Here is a 22798-nt window from a genome sequence, read left to right on the forward strand (position 1 = left end):
ATTCTCTTGATAGTTTTAACTCAGTTGTTGTTACTTAGAAAAATTCTCCTACATACTTTTAGAAATATCAGATCAGATTACCCAGACTCAGACCGACTCCCAAGGCAGTGGCAATGGATGCATCTCACAAGGTCACATGTACAATGAACCAGCAGTTCACTGTACATGTGGAGGGAAACATTTCAATTCAAACCTTTGCCTTTGAAAATGTGAGCTTTTTCTTGCTGCTGCAATACAAGGAACAAAGTACAGTTTCTGGATGTTACCTACATTGTAGTGATTTACACTTTCACCTAACACACAGTCCCACTTTGAGACAGGAAGGACATGCAAATCCCTTAAGAGGATGCATCATGAAGGACATGTGGTGTAAGGATCCAGTAGATAGAATATGTAAAAGGTAAACGGACTGGTACTTACATTGGTACACACACTCACATGGATGCATCAGTGCAACCCTAGGGTACTTTGACAGGCAGACTGGAGTGGCTGAGGAATCGACCCACCAACACGCTCAGTAGCAGACATCCCACTCCTCCTGAGCCGCTGTGGTGAAGCATTTAGATTTGAACTGGCAGTGATGACTGCTTGAAATTCTAACAGATTGACTGGAACCAGTCTGCTGAGGCTCTCCACAACTGGATCAGAGGAAACGACAAAGTGCCGGGAGCCTGGGCCGAGGTCGATGGACAGGTAACAGCTTCTTAATGCTTTCTGTCTGTATCCTGTACAGCTGACTAAATAAAAAATGTTTGACACAATACTTCTGAATTTTAACCGGATCAGAGCGACGGCTCACGCAGACATGCAGAATCAAAACATGATGAGCAACTGCGTTTGGACTGAGTCCCGTTTTACATCTCTCTCTGTAGAAAGTGACTTTCTATGGCTCCTCTTTGGTGGATAATGGGACCGCAGTTAATGGTCAACCCCTGGAAATCCCTGGAGCCAGCCAACCCGGTATCGTCACTAAATCTGGCCTGGTGCTGTTTGGCAATGACGGCAAGACTGTAAGTGAGATTATTAATCTCAGGAAACTGTTCTAGATTTCCAGAATTCACATTACAGATAAGTGCTGTACATATCTGAAATGATTGGCTCAGACATACAATGGCCCCATCACTGTGTCGATATAGCTACATCTTGTTACTGAATTAATTGAAGACCACCCTGACTGTGGTGGTGAAAACATCACTTGCAGATATTCGGGTGCTTTTCACTGGCAGGGACAGCAATTGTCAGAACAAAGCAAATACCTTCCTACTAGGCTTGACTTGTGTAGTAATACCAGAAGTATCACATTCAGTCCTTCAGCTATGAGGTGATTTGGTCTTGGAATGCAGCCCACAGCTCGTTATTCTGCATCCTTTCTTTCCACGGATGCTCAGACAAAAACTCTACACTCGTGTCACGACTGCAGAGAGAAGATTTTGAGACATTTACGCTAGAAAAACCTGACAGAGCAAAGGAACAAAGAGATCACTGTGAAACTGGATATATGACTTTTTTTAGCTTTATATTTTTATGTTCACATAACAGGATCATCGTGAAATAACTTTGGCAAAATATATACAGTATATAAATCTATTTTACAGTGCAACATCAGTAACACATGACGTACAGCATCATTTGATATTATGGTGCAATTTAGATTTAAAAACTATTTTTCGATCAGGTTGAACTTTGTCATCTGTTTAATACTCGTGTTTGCCAAATATGTTAGTGTTTATTAGAGGCTCTAAACAGAACAGGAATGTAGAGTTTAGTAAGTAGTCCACAGTACCAGAAAAGCAGTAGACAAACAGTCCTCCAGCATCCAGCTGTATCTACAGTATTGTGCATATGAAAAACAAATATTCAGCTGGCCAACGTGTGTTTTGTACGTAGTCTCTACAGGTGCTGGTTACTGAACTGTCCAAACCTGTATTTTCCAGTGTTTAAAGTCCTGCTCAGCACTGAAAGTAGTTAAGAATGCTTGGTTGAATTAAATGGGAATATTTTAAAAAGTACATTTTTAATCAGTATCTTTTTAGTGTCCGAGTCAGGAAGAAGTTAGCTTACCTCAGCAAAAACCCGGGATCGGTAATAAACTCTTCCCTCTATCATAACTTCATAGGCACTTGGGGAAATGTACTTGTATGTAAGTTAGATGGAAAAAAGTATTTTTGTCTTTTTCGTTTATGTTGTTTTTGTCATTATTTGTTCCCATCTTGTTTTGTTATAAATCAGTAATCTTTTAGCTGCTGGTTTGTCTTGTTACAACAACAAAGTGCTGCTTAAAAAACACTTTGTAATCGGAGTGTGACATTAAGCCACTGAAATCTCTGGGATATTGATGTTGTCAGCTAAGTAGCAGAAAGGGCTGTTAATCAGTTTCAGCTGAAATTACCAAGAGATTCACAAGAGGAGCAACAATGAGACAATCCCTAAAACAGGTTTTACAGGTGGAGACCACTGACCCCGCCCCCCAATGGAACCAGTCTGTGAGCACTGTCAGAGCCACAAAATGGACTCCAGCATGTGAAAGTCTCAGACCAAATAATCGTCAACAGACTTCATGAGGGCCTCTAGTGAGCCCTGTGCTCACTGCCCGACGCTGTGGAGTGTGACTGGAACTTTCCATGGAATACCAGAACTGGCAGGTACACCACTGGGACTATTTGCTTTTCCCATATGAGAGCAGGTTCACCCTGAGCACATGTGACAGACGTGAAAGGGTCTGGAGAAGCCGTGGAGAACATTACGCTGCTTGTGACATTGTTCAGAATGATTGCATTGGTGGTGGTCTGCAGAAGCATATCCATGGATGGACACAGAGACCTCTACGGCTAACCAACATCACCCCGGCTGCCATTAAGTATCGGAATAAAGTCTTTGGATCCACTGTCACGCCCTACACTGGTGCATAATTTGTAGTCAAACTAATGGTCTCTTGACTCCAGTCCAATAATTACTGCAGACACATGAGAGTTCATTTTCCATCCAACCTGCATATAAGTATACAACCCACAATTTCAAATTTAAAGCCAATTTCAGTATATTTTCTATCTTATTGCAATCTCTGGACAACATTTGGAGTTGGCATGAGTGTTTGGATTCAGTCCCATTTATGGCAGTCTGGCTGCTTTGCTGATTTTGTTGTGTACATGTTGAAAATTTCAAAAGACAAGCTCAGTTCTGTACTCAGATTTTCGACTACATGCGCCATCAGCTCTAACACCTCTCAGGTGGGACTCTGACTTGTGGACAGGTTAATGCCGTGAACCTTTCTCATATGCCTCTTCATCAGCAGCCGCTCTGTAAACAGCTCATCGCAGTCCCCGCATTTGTACGGCCTCTCCTCTTTATGTTTGGCTAGAACGTGCTTCCTCAGAGTAGAACCCCTGTTGAAGGATTTGTCACAGATGTGGCAGCTGAAAGGTTTCTCCCCTGTGTGAGTCCTTATGTGTTCTGTCATGTGTCCTTTCAGCTTAAAACACTTGCCGCAGTAATGGCAGCTGTAGGGTCTCTCTCCTGTGTGCACTCTCATATGATTCTGCAGGTTGCTCTGGCAGGGGATGTGCTTGCCGCAGATGTGGCAGTCAAAGTTGCTCTTGCTCTCCTGTGGCTTGCTTTCATGTGTCTTGAGGTGCCACGTTAGCACAGTCTTTTTGGTGAAAATGTAGTTGCATATGTGGCAGCGGTACAGGGTGGTGCTAGTCTTCTCTTCCAGAAGGTTTGGTTCATCTGCAGATGTTTGCCTCGACTCTCTGCTCTCCTCTGCTGCTCTGCAGTCCTCTAACTGCTGCACTGTTTTGATGAGTTCTTTTGTCAAGGCATCTCCGTCATCGCTGTCTTCCATCGTTGGTTGCTCCTCGCCTCCATTGAGCCACAGTTCCTCCCTCTGCTCCTCTTTAACCTCGGAGGGTCCCGGCTCATCCTGCCACACACTCGAGCTCCACTCTTGCTGTTTAGGTGGAATGTCCTCAGTTGGCTGTTGTTTGGCATCTGCAAACAAAGGAGAGAGAAAAGCATTACACTTCAAGTATTGTGCTGAGATCTAAGCGTTACAATTGGCTTCAAGTAAAGGACAGCATTTGCTATTAGAAGAGTGCACATACTAACATGTGTGGAGTATGTTATGACTTCAGTTTAGACAGTAAAAGTCTTTGGTAAGTTTTTTTTGTTTTGGTTTGTTTTGGTTTTTTTAAGTGAAGTGAAATAGCCACCAGCTTAGACTGCAAACTGCCCTGTGTGATAAGTCACAACCATGACCTTATGCTGATAACTATATACAGGTCAATGAACAGTGGTTAAGGAACTTCTACAAAGCTGTAAGCTAACAGTAAACAAAACAGGCTGACAAAATGTCATGTGTTCTGACACAGTGAATGACACAGAGCCAAACCAGAGCCAAAGTTACTCTGGAAACACTGGGTTGCATCGTGTCTATCAGGTAAAAATGGGCCAGTCTGCACCAAAACACCAGTTCTGTAAGCTTGTTCCATAAACCCCACTAACTTCATGAAGAATGCTAATTTTCCAAATCTACAATGTGATAAATTGACTGATTCTTATTTAGTGCTTTTCTGCTCTCTTCACATTATTACTCTGATGGATCCATCGGAGAGCAAGGTTAATATCTTGTCCAAGGATATGTGGCATGCAGAGTAGGAATCACCTTCCAAGCAGTAGATGACCTGCTCTAGCTCCTGAGCTACAGCTCCAGTGTGGGGAAACATGGCTGAACTGTTCAACTATTTCAGGAGTGGCCAACTCCAGTAGATTGTAAGGTAGACCCTACAATGACATTTATAGTAAAATAATATTTTCTTATACAAAATATATAACTATAGTTTGCCCTGTGCTTTGATGCAAAGTTTTTATGCTGCTGAAAACAAGATGGGTATAGTGTACACATTAATTAATATTAATGATAATTTGATGTCCACTTTAACAATGTTCAGGTCAGTGGCTCAGAGTTTTACTGGCCCATGTATATTTGTATTGGGTTGTTTGAAAAACAAAAAACAAATAAAAACCCCTTTTTTTAGAATTTCTATTAGTATTATTAATGCAGTTCAAGAAAATATTTTAGATTATTTCACTTTCAATCTGAAAAATGTTGCAAAAACTTTGGAATAAATATGCACCCCACGCCCCCTTTAGACACACCCCTGTTCGGTTCCATGTAAACTAAGACATCAGCCGTGAGCCGTCAACTATGGTGTTATTTTTGTGCCACTATTCACTATTCAAAAAAAACTTTTGAGCGCACGTAAAAAAAATCCAGGTGCAAGTGTTGCAAATTGAGGAGAAATTTATTTTGAGCGAAGAAAGGCTAAATTTGAGTGAACAAAATTCATTGCTGCGTGCAAAAAATGTATTTCAGTGTTTGCTATTATCCATACACACACACAATACTAGTGATGTGCGGATCAATACTGAAATATCGATTCCTCCGATACCAGTCATTTATGTTCTAGAATCGATTCTCACATTAAAATATTGATATTTTAGCAATTTAGTGTAAATTTGTAGTTTATCATTAACAGGAACACAGTGGAAAGAACCTATTTCATTCGGATTGTCTACATGGGAAGGAACTACTTCCTCTTCTGCCTTTCATAGTTATGTGCGAAATAGGGCTTTATAAATGTGTCGCGGCCCCTTGGCTGAGCGTAATTGGAGTTATGCGCGGACGTATTTTACCTCCACAAACAGCCGAGACGTGGTTTGCATACATGTGGCAAGAAAGTGAGGTGTTGTGGCAACATCACTAACCTTGTCAAACACCTCAGAGTAAATCATATCACAGAATGTGACGAGTGTATGTTGAGGCGAACTGAAGAGGAGAGAGGGACAGGTGCTGCTAGGGCGAGACAGACGTCTCTCACGGAGTCCTTTAGTGCTGCAGGCAGGCAAGGTGTTCAAATAGGCACAACTTCCGGTTTGTATTTCTATATGATGAATTCTGCATTATTAAGTGATAAGAACAAGTAATCTGATGTCCTGTAATCATTATGACGCTATAATTTGAGATACAATAAATAAAATAAGTTTTTGTACAAAGTATCGGTATTGGATAAGTATCATCGATACCACCCTGAATTTTACCTGGTATCGGATTGGAAAGGAAATCAGTGGTATCGCACATCACTACACAATAGCAGCCCCTCTCGCTCAGTTTTTGCATTTGCGCTTGCTCGCAATGTGTTGTTTGCAGTCTCAACAGTTCTGCTCGTGCGCGCTCAACTCTTTCTGTACGCCGTTATATTTGTGCCACAAAACCAGCCAATCACAGACTTGGATGCAAAAAAATCTGATTGGCTGTTTTGTTCTCCAATCAGCTCGAAATGATGAAATGCAATATCCCCGAATCCATTTGGCTGCAAAAATTATTTTTACGTGCGCTCAAATTTATTTTACGTGCGCTCATAATAGTGGCACAAAAATAACGCCATATCCAACAAGCTGTATAATTAAACATGTAGCACACCGAGTTCACAGTTCATCTGCATATTTTAATACAACTTCTGAAGACTTACTGCAGATTTCTCTCTGTGTAAAACAAACGGTGAAGGATGGAGCAGCTACAAAATGTGTTTCTCTTCACGTCTGAGTTTGTTAACCAGGAGCTCTGATGAAGGACTCGCTCGCTTTTCCCAGTAAAGGTTTTAATGGTGATCACAGGAACAGCGCCGCTGTTTTCTATCAGTCAACCCGAGCTCACCGTCTCGGTAACCGCTCCGCCTCTTTGCTCTTCGCGGTGTGTAAACAGGCTCGGGCTCCACGTTTAACGGTGCCAGGGTCATCATCACTGCTGCTGTTGTGCTCTCAGTGTTTTTGTTTCAAACTGGACCCCTGCGTGGGCTTAATGTTGTCAGACTTATAATCCACACGCTTCCCCTAAATACGTTTGTATCGCAGGTCTGTTTTTAGCCGCTAATGTGGGTGAAACGCTCGCGTTCGTGTTTCCATGGTGACAATGGCGCGCTACAGAGCCGTTCCTTAAGTGAAGCATCGAATCAAATAATTTGTATCAAGATTTTTTTAACAAAATACTCGATAAATCGTTGCAGCCCTTGTTCACTAGCATTATTGTAACATTTACAAAATAAATATTTACATTTTCAGTTTTGTTTCATTTTTACAAATGTATCAACATTATAATCCCGACACTTTCTTACTGGATCCATCCAAAAACAAGAGAGTAATAGAGTACTAGGAGTGATTCTTAGGGCAAACATAAGCTTTCACCAGCTTGTATGAGTTGAGAGTTTATACAAAACAATGCCATGATGTCACATCCTGCAAAGTGTGTTAAAATGTTACAATCATCATTTCACATTCGTTAAATAGGAAGGTAACACAGGTGTTTACATCGAACTGATCGGTGGTCAGATCGCTTTTGATGTATGTAACAGAAACATACAAGTACGAGTCCTGTCTGAGTGCTGCTTTTCCCCCCCAATTTATTACAATTACCTTTGATCAGAATAATTTGGATTGTTATCTGAAGATAATATTCACACATAAATATCTGAACTTGGTGATATTTTTAATATTTAATCAAATTTGAAGGCACACTGTCGGGCAGTGCAGACTAGTTGTGGTAAAGGGAACCTGCAGATGCAACATCTGGACAACATGAAGAAAACTCACCAGTTAACATGAAAACCAGTTACACTAGAACTCCTGTACAGAGCACAACTGACACTCCTGTACAAGACTGACGTTTTCATAAATAATACAAAACAGCTTATGACATGTGTGTGTGTGTGTGTGTGTGTGTGTGTGTGTGTGTGTGTGTGTGTGTGTGTGTGTGTGTATATATATATATTACATACTGTACGTAGCTTCAAAACAGCTTGTCCGTATCTATAATTATATACAGATGTGTTCACTACACCAAACAATGTTAAGAACAAGTGTTAAACTCGCGGGCTGATTGGCTCAAAGGGTGCAGGGTCATGTACGCTCAACTATAAAAGGAGGATTTAAGTTGCGTCCTAACGCGCACACGCTGAGATCAGAGTAACCACAATGAACGACGGTCCTCTTTGATATGATAAGTGCGACCTGCCGCAGTTTGACTGTCATTTGAACTCATGTTTCGATAAACAGCATCCTTACTGTACTGTTTTATTTGAGGACATTGGAAATAAGCTCACCGGAAATTTAACGCTCCTTTACTATATGGCTAACACTGCTTGCTAATGTTGCTAGCTAAATGCTGTGAATATAAATGTAACTTTCTGTCCGACGTCGCTGAATCACTTATTGGGTTATTAATAAGATGCTAACTGGCCGAAGTAACCTGGGGTACATACCTGCCCTGTGCAGCCGTATCTCTGGTTTGTAGACGAGGTCCAGCAGCCGCTGCAGCCTCTGGTTCTCCAGCTTGGCTCGGTACACCTCCTCCTGGTACTCTACCAGGGTCTTCTCAACGAATCCGTAGATGTCCACCGCAGCTGCGGTTAGTCTTTCCGTCAGGAACACGTTAAATGTCTGAAGGGTAGCTGTGGCCATTGTAAGGCTTCTCCGTTATTTTCAGCTCACCCTGCTTGCTACCTATGGATGTGTGACCGTCTATGCAGTGTGTAACAGGCGTCACAGCGCCCTCTAGAGCACTGGACTTTGTAGGACACTGTACCGTCAACATGCATGGAAATGCTCTCTAGGCACATTTAGGCTCGGATTAAACTAGTCAGTGGTAAAACTGACTGCACGCACTAGAGTTCAGCTAGTCTAGAGCTGAACTCTCATTCATTCTCGTTCATTTGTCTTCATTAATTCAGTCATTCACTGATAGAAAAGTTGACCATTTTTATTTGCTGACTAAAATAAAATCGGTGTTGGGATCTCTGATTTTTCTGCTTAAGTAGTTTCCAGCTAACATTCACGCTCCAGTGGATGCTTTGAAGAGCAACTTGGGGTTTCGTTACTTGGCCTTTGTGAGGACTTTCAAAACATGGAATTGACAAAAAAGTAAATTAGGCAGAAAATAAGTTGTTTAGTCAGAGTTCTTGTTTAATTTTGTTATTTTTCTTTCAATAAAAATGTTGCTAACTTACAAAAAACTGCATTCCATAGATCACTGATGAAGTATTGGACTTTGCTGTAGCTCAGGTGGCAGAGCAGGTCAGCCACCAATCATGGCCACGCAAATATCCTTGGGCAAGATACTAACCCCATGTTTGCCTACTGGTGGTGGTCAGAGGGCCCGGTGGCGCCAGTGTCCGGCAGCCTCGCCTCTGTCAGCGCGCCCCAGGGCAGCTGTGGCTACAATGTACCTGCCATCACCAGTGTGTGAATGACTGAATGTAGTGTAAAGCGCTTTGGGGTCCTTAGGGACTGAGTAAAGCGCTATACAAATGCAGGCCATTTACCATTTACTTAGTCTGAATTGCAGAACACACTGCAGTCACTTGCCTTGAAATTCCCTGTTATAATGCTGACTATTTTTTAGGATCATTATTTTTCTATATGACTCTGACTCAGATACTAGAGTGGGTTGTCTACCAATTGTAATAGTGTAGCACTTTTCTGTTCTACCTGAGCACTCAAAGTTCTTCATACAACTTGCCTCATTCATTTATTCGCAAAAACATGTCCTTGAGCAATATATTAAACCCTGAGTTGTCCCTGATGCATTCACTGGAGTGTGTTAAAAGTTAGACAACGAGCTTGGGCATATGAAAAAGTGCAATAGGAGTGTGTGTCTGTGTGTGAGTGATAATTTATTTTATACATAAACTTTACCTGTGCTTGTATGATGATTTTAAGAGCTATAACAATACGCAAAGTTGGCAAGCTAGCCAAATATTCCTCTTCTTCACTAAAATGCTTGCAGAGGTTTGAGGCATGGTGATGGTGGTGCTTCATGGAAACTTCCCATCCAATCTAATGGATCCTGATATACAAGAAGAATTGAATAACATGTTTAAATCATAATTCTGATTAAAATTGTGGTCCATTCAACGTATTCTGTTGACCTCAATGGAGACATTGAAGTGTGTTAGCAAAGTACAGCATTGATTAAAACAGGTGGTGTCGCATTTTGTGTTTCTCTGCAGCTGCTGGTGAAGAATCTGCAGTTTGAGGATGGAAAGATGATTGCTGCAGCGCAGTACTTTCGCTCTGGGAGCAGTGCTGCTGTGGAGCTCACTGAGGAGGAGAAAACCTTCGCTGTACAGATGAGGGTAGGCCCTCCTCTCCCACTGATTCAAGAAAACGTTAAGCTGACAGTTTAGATTTTGTCTTTGTGCTGACTTTTAACATCATGTCTTCCAGGCAGTGTGGCAGAGTATCCTGAGTAATGTGAGCCAGATTGAAGACTCCACAGATTTTTTCAAATCTGGTGCTGCTTCCATGGATGTGGTCAGGTGATACAGGGAAAAATACAAAACCATGTCAATTTTCTTTTTATTGTTCATCACTTATGTAACATACAGTTCCAGTCTGTGTTTATTTCGCTATGGTGTAGAACAAATCTTAATACATTAAAGTTATTAAACAATGACAGAATTATGTAACAAACAAGCAGCAGCTTTAAGTGTCAGTTTTGTTTGGGCTCAGTGAAACCAGGCACTGAGCGGGTTGCCTGTGCATAATCATTAATGTCCAAAATACTTTTTAACCAATTTCCATCAACATGTAACTCATTCTTTCTGCACTTGTGCTCTACCTCTCCACCAAATTTCATTGGATTTTGCTCGATGTCTATTATGTGGTACCCGTTATCTACAACTGAGGCTTTAGGTATTGTCAAGCCAGCAAATGCAAAGAAAGCCTGGCTAAACGCATAAATCCACCTCAGATAGCTACAATCCAATAATATTATGTATATGTGTGCAGGTTTATATGTGTAGGTTTATTTAAGTAAGTTTTTAGTTTAGGTCATTTTCTCCTTAAAGAGTATTTTACAACCTGATATCAGTGCTTTAATCCAAGCATTCCTTCTTTTACCACTATTTCACCTAATCTTCTCTTCTTTTTCTTGTCCCCCATATCTTTTCTATCCCCCATTTTCCATCTTGCCTCTTCTCTGTCTTCAGGCTGGTGGAGGAGGTGAAACTTCGAGCCAGCAGTTGCCAGCTGCAGAACGAGGATGTCTACATGAATACAACCTTTCAGGATTTCATCCAAATGTGTGTGAGGAAGCTCAGAGGGGAGGACGATGAAGAGGAGTTGGTAGTCGACTATGTAAGTGTTTGAAATTCCCTTTGTTAGTTATGGATACGTGGAGAGGAAACAGCTGTGTGTTAATGTGTATCATTTACCTGCTCAGGTGGAGAAGAACATAAACAACATGACAATAAAGATGCCTCATCAGTTATTCATCAACGGAGAGTTTGTTGATGCAGAAGGAGGAAAGACCTACAAAACCATCAACCCCACTGACGGCACGGTGAGAGAAAAAGAAATGACAAAAAATGCAAAATTCATGTCCTATATAATATTTTATTATATCGAGTAATGTCTTCTCTGTAATGTAATAACTTTGTGTCCTGCGTCATACACTGGCAGGGATCTATAATGAAAAGCAACCATTTCTTTTCTCAACTGATGATGGAAGCTGAAGCTGTTGATTCTTTTTCGGGTTACAAATATTAAAATCCCCTGTCTTTAGTGACCAACAAATGATGATGGCCAAAAATAGTGCTACAGTCTGTTTAAAGCTTATTTTAACAAAGTTTAGGGGGAAAAACTACAAAAAAGGGAAGTTCTCTTTCCACTGCTGAAGGTGATCTCATCAGGATTGGAGGCCATGTCTTCATAACTGAGGTTTGCCATCTTTAATTTCCTTGTCTGTCCTGTGTGTGTCCTGCAGGCCATCTGCGATGTGTCTCTGGCCCAGATCAGTGATGTGGACAGGGCAGTGGCTGCAGCTAAAGAGGCCTTTGAAGAGGGAGAGTGGGGCAAGATGAACCCAAGGGACAGAGGAAGACTCATCTACAGGTCAGATATATGACCCTGGAGTGTCAAAAAACTTCATCCATATTTTTTTTCTTAGCTTTATGGCCCATTTCTCTTTACGGTAAAGTGAGCATCTCCATAGCATGAACCGCTTTAATATCTTTGTTCTAAGGGAGTAAATGCCTTCAGTAGGTTTGTTTGTCTTTGATAGTATTAGTGAAGAAAAGTTGTTGTCTAAGTTGTGTTTCATAATATGTCTTCGCTGTTAACCCACCTCCAGGCTGGCTGACCTGATGGAGGAGCACCAGGAGGAGCTGGCCACTATTGAAGCCATTGACTCTGGAGCTGTGTACACTCTGGCCCTCAAGACCCACGTGGGCATGTCCATCCAGACTTTCCGCTATTTTGCTGGCTGGTGTGACAAGATCCAAGTAAGACAGCTGGCTTAAAAGCCTGCACCTGTCACGTTGTCAGTTGACAGTCTGATACATCTGTTACAGATGTGTAAATACATGCAAACAACATGATGTTGTTCTTTTACAGGGCAGCACCATCCCCATCAACCAGGCCAGGCCCAATCGTAACCTGACTTTTACCAAGAAGGAACCAATGGGGTGAGAATAGAGATTTGAAAAGTGTCATACTCTACACAGCATTGCAGTGGAACCTGCAAAAATAATTACATTTAGGAAAATATTCTGTGGACCTTTTGAAGGGTTTGTATCCTGTTGCATCTGATGTAAAACTAACAAAGCATTTCAGTCAAATGCTTTTTCACAGCACTGTACATTCACATTAAAGCTAACATGCCTTTGGTTCGAAAGCCGAACAAACTACTGCTTTTTATGAACCACATTAGTAGTTTAAGGGATATTTGTAAAGAACAAACTATATATGTGCTTGACAGAAAATCTTCAAACAGGTGGATTTCAATCAAGATGTTATAAAATGGGTGTGATAAGTATTTCAAATGCTCTCTATCTGTCCTCAGAGTTTGTGCCATTGTGATTCCTTGGAACTACCCTCTAATGATGCTGGCCTGGAAGACAGCAGCCTGCCTGGCAGCTGGAAACACAGTGGTCCTCAAACCTGCACAGGTCAGACTCCCATGTCACACATGCTACCCACAAAAGCTAAAACCACAGGGTCATTCATGTTGTTGTTTGTTTTCAGGTCACCCCACTGACAGCACTGAAGTTTGCTGAACTGGCAGCAAGAGCGGGACTGCCTAAAGGAGTGATTAACATTCTGCCTGGATCAGGTTGGATCATAAACATTCATGACATGAAGCTGAGGTCACCTAATGAAGCTCCGTGAGTTGCTATGCATCTTGTTCTTTATTCTAGGTGCCCTGGTGGGTCAGCGTCTCTCCGACCATCCCGATGTCCGGAAACTTGGCTTCACAGGTTCCACAGAGATTGGTAAACACATCATGAAGAGGTGAGAGATAACGTAAACCTTACACAAGGTGTTTAACAAAGTCTTATACACTGAACAAAAATATAAACGCAACACTTTTGTTTTTGCTCCCATTCCCCATGGGATGGACGTAGAGACCTAAAATTCATTCCAGATACACAATATAACCATCCCTCCCAAACAGTGGTCACAAATCAGTCCAAATGTGTGGTAGTGGGCACATCTGCTATATTGAGATAATCCATCCCACCTCACAGGTGTGCCACATCAGGATGCTGATCTGACATCATGAGTAGTGCACAGGTGTACCTCAGACTGCCCACAACAAAAGGCCACCCTGGAATGTGCAGTTTTGTCTCACAGCAAAATGCCACAGATGCCACAAGCAATGAGGGAGCGTGCAATTGGCATGCTGACAGCAGGAATGTCAACCAGATCTGTCGCCCGTGCATTGAATGTTCATTTCTCAACCATAAGCCGTCTCCACAAGCGTTTCAGAGAATATGGCAGCACATCCAACCGGCCTCACAACCGCAGACCTCGTGTAACCACACCAGCCCAGGACCTCCACATCCAGCAGGTTCACCTCCAAGATCGTCTGAGACCAGCCACCCAGACAGCTGCTGGAACAATTGGTTTGCACAACCAAACAATTTCTGCACAAACTGTCAGAAACCGTCTCAGGGACGCTCAACTGCATGCCCGTCGTCCTCATCGGGGTCTTGACCTGACTCCAGCTCGTCGCCGTAACAGACTTGTGTGGGCAAATGCTCACATTCGATGGCGTCTGGCACGTTGGAGAGGTGTGCGCTTCACGGATGAATCATGGTTCACATTGTTCAGGGCAGATGGCAGCTGAGAATGTCCCAGTTCTTGCATGGCCAGCATACTCACCGGACATGTCACCCATTGAGCATGTTCGGAATGTGCTTGACCGGCGTATACGACAGCGTGTACCAGTTCCCACGAATATCCAACAACCTCGCACAGCCATTGAAGTGGAGTGGACCAACATTCCACAGGCCACAATTGACAATCTGATAGACTCCATGCGACGATGTGTTGCACTGCATGAGGCAAATGGTGGTCACACCAGATACTGACCGGTTCTGGGTCCCCAGACCCCCAATAGCGCAAAAAACTGCACATTCCAGGGTGGCCTTTTGTTGTGGGCAGTCTGAGGTACACCTGTGCACTACTCATGATGTCAGATCAGCATCCTGATGTGGCACACCTGTGAGGTGGGATGGATTATCTCAATATAGCAGATGTGCCCACTACCACACATTTGGACTGATTTGTGACCACTGTTTGGGAGGGATGGTTATATTGTGTATCTGGAATGAATTTTAGGTCTCTACGTCCATCCCATGGGGAATGGGAGCAGTAACAAAGGTGTTGCGTTTATATTTTTGTTCAGTGTAGTTTCGCTCACAGTTGCGTGTCTGTTTTCTTGTATATTTGAAGCTGTGCAGTCAGCAATGTAAAGAAAGTCTCTCTGGAGCTTGGAGGAAAATCACCACTTATCATCTTCAGTGACTGCGAGATGGACAAGGCCGTGCGCATGGTGTGTTTATCTTATGGCAGGTTTTTGTGTTTTTTTCCAAAACAGAGTAAAAAGTTGTGCATCCACTATGTTGTTGTCTGTATGTTACAGGGCATGAGCTCAGTGTTCTTTAACAAGGGAGAGAACTGCATCGCTGCTGGCAGACTGTTTGTGGAAGACTCCATTCATGACCTGTTTGTACAAAAAGTGGTAGGTGTAACCCGCAGTAAACTTTACTTTGACCTTTTTTTCCTTTTTTACAGTGAAAATGTCATGTTGTGTTTTCATTCCACCTTAAAAATCAGTCTCTCACCTTCAGACGTAATAGGCTGATGGCTCACTGACTAATGCCATTTTAGTCAGCGGGCCAAAAGACATTTTGCTATAGTGCTGAGGTGTTTCTCACCAAACTATATGTCTTTCACTTAACTTTATCAGCTAGTTACTGTTTTCAGTAACTTTTTCACATGTGTTGAAAGAGCAAGGCCAGTGACGCACTGTCGGTGGTAGTAATGAAACTGAAACACATGCTCTAAGTCTTAGAAATGAGCACACTGAGCAGGTTGAGCAGTTACACGCCTTTGTGTGGATCTGCGTGTGTTTCAGCATGTCCTTCTAGTATGCAAATTGAGCCGCAGCGGTAAGGTTTCTCTCCCGTATGCTGTCTCATGTGAGTAATTAGTTCTTACTTCTTTAAAGACCACTTGGATCTCTCTTATCTTAGGTTGAGGAAGTCAAAAAGATGAAGATTGGTGATCCACTGGACCGCTCAACAGACCATGGACCTCAGAACCACAAGGCCCACCTGGACAAACTGGTGGAATATTGTCAGACTGGCGTCAAGGAGGGAGCCACCCTGGTCTGTGGTGGCAGACAGGTACAACGACCAGGTAAGGCAGCAGAAGTTTCTAAACAGAACTGGTTAGGATGGACTAACTCTGATATAACAGATGCCGTTGGATGTTTTGTTTTCCCTCCAGGTTTCTTCTTTGAACCCACAGTGTTTACTGATGTGCAGGACCACATGTACATTGCTAAAGAGGAGTCTTTTGGCCCTGTTATGATCATCTCCAAGTTTAAGAGCGGGTTAGTTAAAATTGAATGATTGCTCAAATGCCAGCTTGCTTCATATACCCAACATAAGACTGACCTTTTGTGTCTTCACTGTTGTGTTGGTCCGGTGTGCCTCCTCCATCTTCCTGAATTCAGTGAAGTGGATGACGTCCTGAGGAGGGCCAATGCTACAGAGTATGGCCTGGCATCAGGTGTTTTCACACGGGACATCAGCAAAGCACTGTATGTCAGTGAAAGGCTCAATGCCGGCACAGTTTTCGTCAACACCTACAACAAGACCGACGTCGCTGCGCCCTTCGGAGGCTTCAAGCAGTCCGGATTTGGTAAAGACCTGGGTAAGGCAAACTACTGCTTTTATTGTGTAGATGTATTATTTCATGTCAAGAAACACAAATTTTTTAAAAAAAGAAAAAATATATACTATTCAACCTATGTCAAAACATTTTCACATACAACACCAGCAGTGGGGACAAAGTCATGTTTGGAGGGTAAATGGGCTGGTTCTTATATAGCACTTTTTACCATGTAAGTGCTTTCTATCTAACATTCACACACATTCATACGCCAGTGGACAAATCAGAGAGCAACTTGGGGTTAGTATCTTGCCCAATGACATTTGGTGTGCAGACTGAAGCGGCAAGAAATCAAACCATGACCTAACTCCTGAACTACAGCCACCCCGTATTTAAACCATTAAATAAACAAATACTAATTTACTGAAACAGTGAGTGTAGATTTTATTTGCCAGAATTTATCACACCTGTATCTGAAGCAGTCTAGTACCGTATTTTTCAGACTATAAGGCACACTTAAAATCCTTTCATTTTCTCAAAAATCGACAGTGCGCCTTATAATCCGGTGCGCCTTCTTTATGAATTCTGGTTGTGCTTACTGACCTCGGACCAATTTTATGTGGTACACGGTGCTCAAAAATCTGTCAAAAAATGTTTTAGTACGACGTTGGTAAGCTATGAAGCCGCACCATTGATGCATTATCAGAGCATTACGGCTACCGTAGTCAGGAGCCTGGCGGAGTCATCTGGGTCCAAACTCCGTCCGCTTCAGGTCCCAAAGTCAAACGAACACTGCGGCATCACTGAGATTTAAAAACTAAAAATTTTCACCTTTGATAAAATTATCAGTGAAGGAAACGGTTTCCAGGGCCTAATCCGTGGATCGACTTCCTTCGAGGCGTGGACGTCTATCAGCAGAGAATGTACCTTCACCTATCAGCAGAGAATGTCCCTTAGTCTGTAACACAGTCAAATATATTCTCAAGTAATATTCAAGCATGCCATTCAGCGTGTTAGTACGAGCTCGGGAGCAGCTTGGGAGAACAAGAAAACAGAGACTGCTTTAGATTGTCTTCCCAAAGTGACTCAACTTTATTCACAAGTACAACAGTTTATATAGAGGGTAAAATTCATGAGACAGCAGATTTATCAGTTTAAACCAGTACAGACCAAGATAAGGCAGCGTCTTCCTGCCCTTGGGTGAAGAAGCATCCTTTGTGTAGTTTATCAGTTCAGCTACAATTGTGATTATCTCAGCGACATATTTTCAAGGCACAAAACAAAGAGTTCTTACATTAGTGAAATCTGAAACAAACCATTTGGCCTTCAACAGGCGTCTCCTAAAAGATTAAGAAACTAATGTAGCTGAGGGAGTGATCTCTGTGGTATTTCAACCTTGTACCAGCCTGTGATTCTCACACATCAATTCTTGGGTCAAAGAGAAAAATAACTAAAACAAAGGGGCCTTATTGAATGACAGAGTTTTCCTGTATAATGTCACTATAAAACAATATCCAGTAAATGCTACCATGGTACTAAAATACCTAACAATCAGTTTTGCTGCTTTACCAGGTGTAACAATTAAGTTTAACATCCAGGCATCCATGAAAACAGAATTTATTAAATTTAACAGAGTTAGAAGTTAGCAGGAAGTTAGCTCGCTAGTTTCCACCTAAACATGATATAGCATGTTCTGACTGAGAGATTTCTGAAAAAAATCAAACGTACAGCTCTGCTATCACTTCCAACATAAATGAAGACAGAAAACTAAACAGCAGTGACTTTTGAAGGGTTACTGAAGTTGGTCTAGCTGGTATATAATGATGCGCTACGTCAGCGGTCCCCAACCTTTTTTGCGCTACGGACCGGTTTATGCCCGACAATATTTTCATGGACCGGCCTTTAAGGTGTTGCGGATAAATACAACAAAATAAAACTAGTACCGGTACCGGAAAAAAGAAAATTTATTCATAACACACGTGTAAAGACCCAGGAAAACCGAGTTAACGATAAAAACGATGACAAAATAATGCTGAAAACCGATAAAAACCCTGAAAACTATACATTTCACACCTGAGCCTCAACTCTCGCGGCCCGGTACCGGTCCAAGGCCCGGGGGTTGGGGACCGCTGCGCTACGTGATCACTAGCGGCACAACTATGTTAGCATATGTTAGCATAACATAAACAGTGAAGCTGGAGGATGAACACTAACTTTTTTCCACTCGATAAAAGTTAACGTGAGGGTTCCCGATGGTTATAGACAAATGCAGTCGCATGGCAGGATGTTGTAAACGGACCAAACTTCAGTCAGGAGAACAACTGAGATAATCCATCCACAATATGAGGTTAGTCATTAATATACTGCAACAACATGAGAATAGAGCAGCTGCGAGAGAAATCAACATTAATGAATCAATGGTACGGAAGTAGAGGAAGCAAGAGGAATGAGCTGAGTTATCTGACTGTTTTGTTTCGCTTAATGCGCCTTATGTATGAAAATTCAATTCAATTTTATTTATATGGCGCCAAATCACAACAACATTCGCCTCAAGGCGCTTTATATTGTAAGATAGACCCTACAATAATACAGGGTGGGCCATTTATATGGATACACCGTAATAAAATGGGAATGGTTGATGATATTAAAGTCCTGTTTGTGGCACATTAGTATATGTGAGGAGGCAAACTTGGATACAACTTTTGTTTTTTCAATAGGAAGAGGACCATGTGACACATCAAACTTATTGGTAATGTCACAAGAAAAACAATGGTGTGCTTGGTTTCAACGTAACTTTATTCTTTAATGAGTTATTTACAAGTTTCTGACCACTTATAAAATGTGTTCAGTGTGCTGCCCATTGTGTTGGATTGTCAATGCAACCCTCTTCTCCCACTCTTCACACACTGATAGCAACACCGCAGGAGAAATGCCAGCACAGGCATCCAGTATCTGTAGTTTCAGGTGCTGCACATCTCGTATCTTCACACCATAGACCAGGGGTGTCAAACTCAAATACACAGTGGGCCAAAATTCAAAACTAGAACAAGGTCGCGGGCTAACAATAATATTTATTGAAAAATATCTTCCTCCAGATTTAAGAATGAATCTCTTCTTATGGACTCAAACAAGTTTTGCTGAAAAACTGAATGTGGAACAAGCAAAGCTTAATACTAAACAATGTATATATTAGCTGTATAATACCAGTTGGCCAGCTCTAATAGTAATTTGGTATGGCTTCGCGGGCCAAATGTAATTAGGCTGCGGGCCAAATTTGGCCCGCGGGCCAGAGTTTGACACCTATGCCATAGACAATTGCCTTCAGATGACCCCAAAGATAAAAGTCTAAGGGGGTCAGATCGGGAGACCTTGGGGGCCATTCAACTGGCCCACGACGACCAATCCACTTTCCAGGAAACTGTTCATCTAGGAATGCTCGGACCTGGCACCCATAATGTGGTGGTGCACCATCTTGCTGGAAGAACTCAGGGAACGTGCCAGCTTCAGTGCATAAAGAGGGAAACACATCATCATGCAGCAATTTCAAATATCCAGTGGCCTTGAGGTTTCCATTGATGAAGAATGGACCCACTATCGTTGTGCCCCATATACCACACCAAACCATCACTTTTATTGTTCCAACAGTCTTGGAGGGATCCATCCAATGTGGGTTAGTGTCAGACCAACAGCGGTGGTTTTGTTTGTTAACTTCACCATTCACATAAAAGTTTGCCTCATCACTGAACAAAATCTTCTGCGTGAACTGAGGGTCCTGTGCCAATTTTTGTTTTGCCCATTCTGCAAATTCTGTGCGCCGATCTGGGTCATCCTTGTTGAGATGCTGCAGTAGCTGGAGTTTGTAAGGGTGCCATTTAGCTAATATCTGCCGAAGGGATGTTCGACTAATGCCACTCTCCAGTGACATGCGGCAAGTGCTATGCTGTGGGCTCTTGCTGAATGAAGCTAGGACAGCCACTAATGTTTCATTAGTGAGTTTTCTTGCGTCCACGTTTTGGCAAATCCAACACTTTCATGAAACTTAGCAAGCAGTTTGCTAACTGTAGCATGGGAGATGGGTGGTCTCATAGGGTGTCTTGCATTGAAATCTGCTGCAATGACCCGGTTACTGCGTTCACCAGATATCAACACAATTTCGATCCGTTCCTCACGTGTTAACCTCTTCGACATGTCAATGGCTGTGAACAAAGAGAAACTTGTAAATAACTCATGAAAGAATAAAGTTACGTTGAAACCAAGCACACCATTGTTTTTCTTGTGACATTACCAATAAGTTTGATGTGTCACATGGCCCTCTTCCTAATGAAAAAACAAAAGTTGTATCCAAGATGGCCGACTTCTAAATGGCCACCATGGTCACCGCCCATCTTGAGGAGTTTGCCCCCTCACATATACTAATGTGCCACAAAGAGGACTTTAATATCACCAACCATTCCCATGTTATTACGGTGTATCCATATAAATGGCCCACCCTGTACATACAGAGAAAAACCCAACAATCATATGACCCCCTGTGAGCAAGCACTTTGGTGACAGTGGGAAGGAAAAACTCCCTTTTAACAGGAAGAAACCTCCGGCAGAACCAGGCTCAGGGAGGGGCGGGGCCATCTGCTGCAGTTGGGGTGAGAGAAGGAAGACAAGAGACATGCTGTGGAAGAGAGACAGAGGTTAATAACAAGTACGATTCAGTGCAGAGAGGTCTATTAACACATAGTGAGTGAGAAAGGTGACTGAAAAGGAAAAACTCAATGCATCATGGGAATCCCCCGGCAGCCTACGTCTATTGCAGAATAACTAAGGGAGGATTCAGGATCACCTGGTCCAGCCCTAACTATATGCTTTAGCAAAAAGGAAAGTTTGAAGCTGAATCTTGAAAGTAGAGATAGTGTCTGTCTCCTGAATCCAAACTGGAAGCTGGTTCCACAGAAGAGGGGCCTGAAAACTGAAGGCTCTCCCTCCCATTCTACTTTTAAATACTCTAGGAACAACAAGTAGGCCTGCAGAGCGAGAGCGAAGTGCTCTAATAGGGTGATATGGTACTACAAGGTCATTAAGATAAGATGGGGCCTGATTATTTAAGACCTTGTATGTGAGGAGCAGGATTTTGAATTCAGTTCTGGATTTAACAGGAAGCCAGTGATGGGAAGCCAAAACAGGAGAAATCTGCTCTCTCTTTCTAGTCCCTGTCAGGACTCTTGCTGCAGCATTTTGGATTAACTGAAGGCTTTTCAGGGAGTTTTTTGGACATCCTGATAATAATGAATTACAGTCGTCCAGCCTAGAAGTAATAAATGCATGAACTAGTTTTGGTAATGGTATGGTAATAGAAAGAGGCTGTTATTTCTGATTCCATTCAAACTGCCATTTTTTCATCTTCTCCCATTTGTTCCATAAAAGTTACAACATTATGCTGTATTGCCATCATAGACCATATATAAAAGCTGGACATTGTGATGTCATCCATTGGGTTTGAGCTTCACATACTAAAGACACCATATTAGCACAGTAGGGTGGAGTGCAATGTTATCAGCGTATACCACCATGCTTAGTTAGCTAGCCGCATCCACAAACTCTGTGTCTGTAACACACAGACACAAATCAGTACTCAGTAAGACAGTAGATAGTACTACTAATCATTCACATCCATAGTCTTCACTGGTATCTGCTTTGAGCCAGTGCACTCAACCCTGTGGTGACCAATAGGTGACTGGTGCTTGTGCTTACTATCAGTATCTTTGTCTCTCCACCAGGACAAGACGCTCTCAACGAATACCTGAAGACAAAGACAGTGACCATTGAGTATTAGGTGATATCACAGGAGAAACAAGACCGTAAGAGGGCAGACTCAGGTAGAAATGTGGACATTGCTAGAGAAACACACTGCGATACCAGGATGTTGGCATTAAAAGTGTACGTGCCTTAATATGCTAACTGATAAGTATGTCTAACATGTTGAATAATCAGTAACAGAGCCTTGAGCCACGCTGTAATGAGGATTGTTCTGATCTACACAAATGGTGAATGCTAGCTGGTAGCTCAGTGAGTGGACTGTGATTTAACTAAAAAGGTTTTTATTTTAATACATCTTTAATTTCTAATATGGCTTACATTAGGTCAGAAAAGTCTTGCAATGTAACATTTCCAATAACAATTATTGGTTACGAATTAAAACTGCTGCACAACCAACATCTGCAGATTGATGTAATTCTTCTGTGTTCAGTCTTTTTTTTTTTTTTTAAATATAACAAATGTAACGTCTGGATTTTGAGGAACCTTAGGCACATTACATTTATTTTGATTAATGCACTGTACATGATTGTCTACAGAAAACATGTCATTTTATTCAGCAACATCTTACATGCATTTTAATGCCTGAAAAGCACATATACACTTTCCTTCAACAAAATACATCATTAGATGTTTATTTAAAGGATCTCATTCACTCAAACAGCATCCCTGCATCATCTTAAACCATTTAATTACATTTAAATATGGTGTTTTGATGGCGTTATGGAAAGAGGCGGTTGGGATTAGGGCTATCGTTTGT

At 42.1% G+C, this 22798-nt stretch overlaps 2 protein-coding genes across 3 annotated transcripts in view; one reads left to right on the forward strand and one right to left on the reverse strand.

Annotated features, from left to right (window-relative positions):
• Positions 1-22439, forward strand: part of aldh1l1 (aldehyde dehydrogenase 1 family, member L1) — a 28258-nt gene extending 5819 nt beyond the window's left edge. Inside the window, exons 6-23 of the mRNA XM_085455624.1 lie at positions 604-693; positions 873-1010; positions 10059-10184; positions 10276-10367; positions 11040-11187; positions 11273-11392; positions 11816-11943; positions 12182-12332; positions 12445-12515; positions 12893-12998; positions 13075-13162; positions 13248-13341; positions 14788-14887; positions 14978-15076; positions 15591-15756; positions 15847-15952; positions 16076-16275; positions 22002-22439. Of these exons, the coding sequence (XP_085311750.1) occupies positions 604-693; positions 873-1010; positions 10059-10184; positions 10276-10367; positions 11040-11187; positions 11273-11392; positions 11816-11943; positions 12182-12332; positions 12445-12515; positions 12893-12998; positions 13075-13162; positions 13248-13341; positions 14788-14887; positions 14978-15076; positions 15591-15756; positions 15847-15952; positions 16076-16275; positions 22002-22057 (2079 nt within the window). The 3' untranslated portion in view covers positions 22058-22439. The remainder of the gene's footprint in view (positions 1-603; positions 694-872; positions 1011-10058; positions 10185-10275; positions 10368-11039; positions 11188-11272; positions 11393-11815; positions 11944-12181; positions 12333-12444; positions 12516-12892; positions 12999-13074; positions 13163-13247; positions 13342-14787; positions 14888-14977; positions 15077-15590; positions 15757-15846; positions 15953-16075; positions 16276-22001) is intronic.
• Positions 1498-8575, reverse strand: LOC146708796 (uncharacterized). Of its 2 annotated transcripts, none has more exons than XM_085455625.1 (2): positions 8313-8575; positions 1498-3987 (listed from the first exon to the last, which is right to left on the reverse strand). In XM_085455625.1, exons 1-2 carry the CDS (start codon positions 8509-8511, stop codon positions 3224-3226), a joined length of 963 nt encoding a protein of 320 aa, XP_085311751.1. In that variant the 5' UTR covers positions 8512-8575; the 3' UTR covers positions 1498-3223. The 2 variants fall into 2 exon arrangements, with proteins under 2 accessions (XP_085311751.1, XP_085311752.1); XM_085455626.1 differs by lacking the exon at positions 8313-8575 and adding an exon at positions 6713-6960.
• Positions 22440-22798: the final 359 nt, after the last annotated feature.

This window comes from Copadichromis virginalis, linkage group LG5 (assembly GCF_057382275.1).
Source record: "Copadichromis virginalis isolate Kocher_CV1m ecotype Utaka linkage group LG5, C_Virginalis_male_GT1.1, whole genome shotgun sequence".
NCBI classification, from domain to species: Eukaryota; Metazoa; Chordata; class Actinopteri; order Cichliformes; family Cichlidae; genus Copadichromis; species Copadichromis virginalis.

Bases quoted from the DNA above. Each gene is read 5' to 3' on its own strand.
- LOC146708796 (XM_085455625.1), bottom strand. From the start codon at position 8,511: ATGGCCACAGCTACCCTTCAGACATTTAACGTGTTCCTGACGGAAAGA. The intron at 3,988-8,312 runs GTATGTACCCCA...CTTTGTTTGCAG, and splicing joins GATACGGCTGCACAGGGCAG to ATGCCAAACAACAGCCAACT.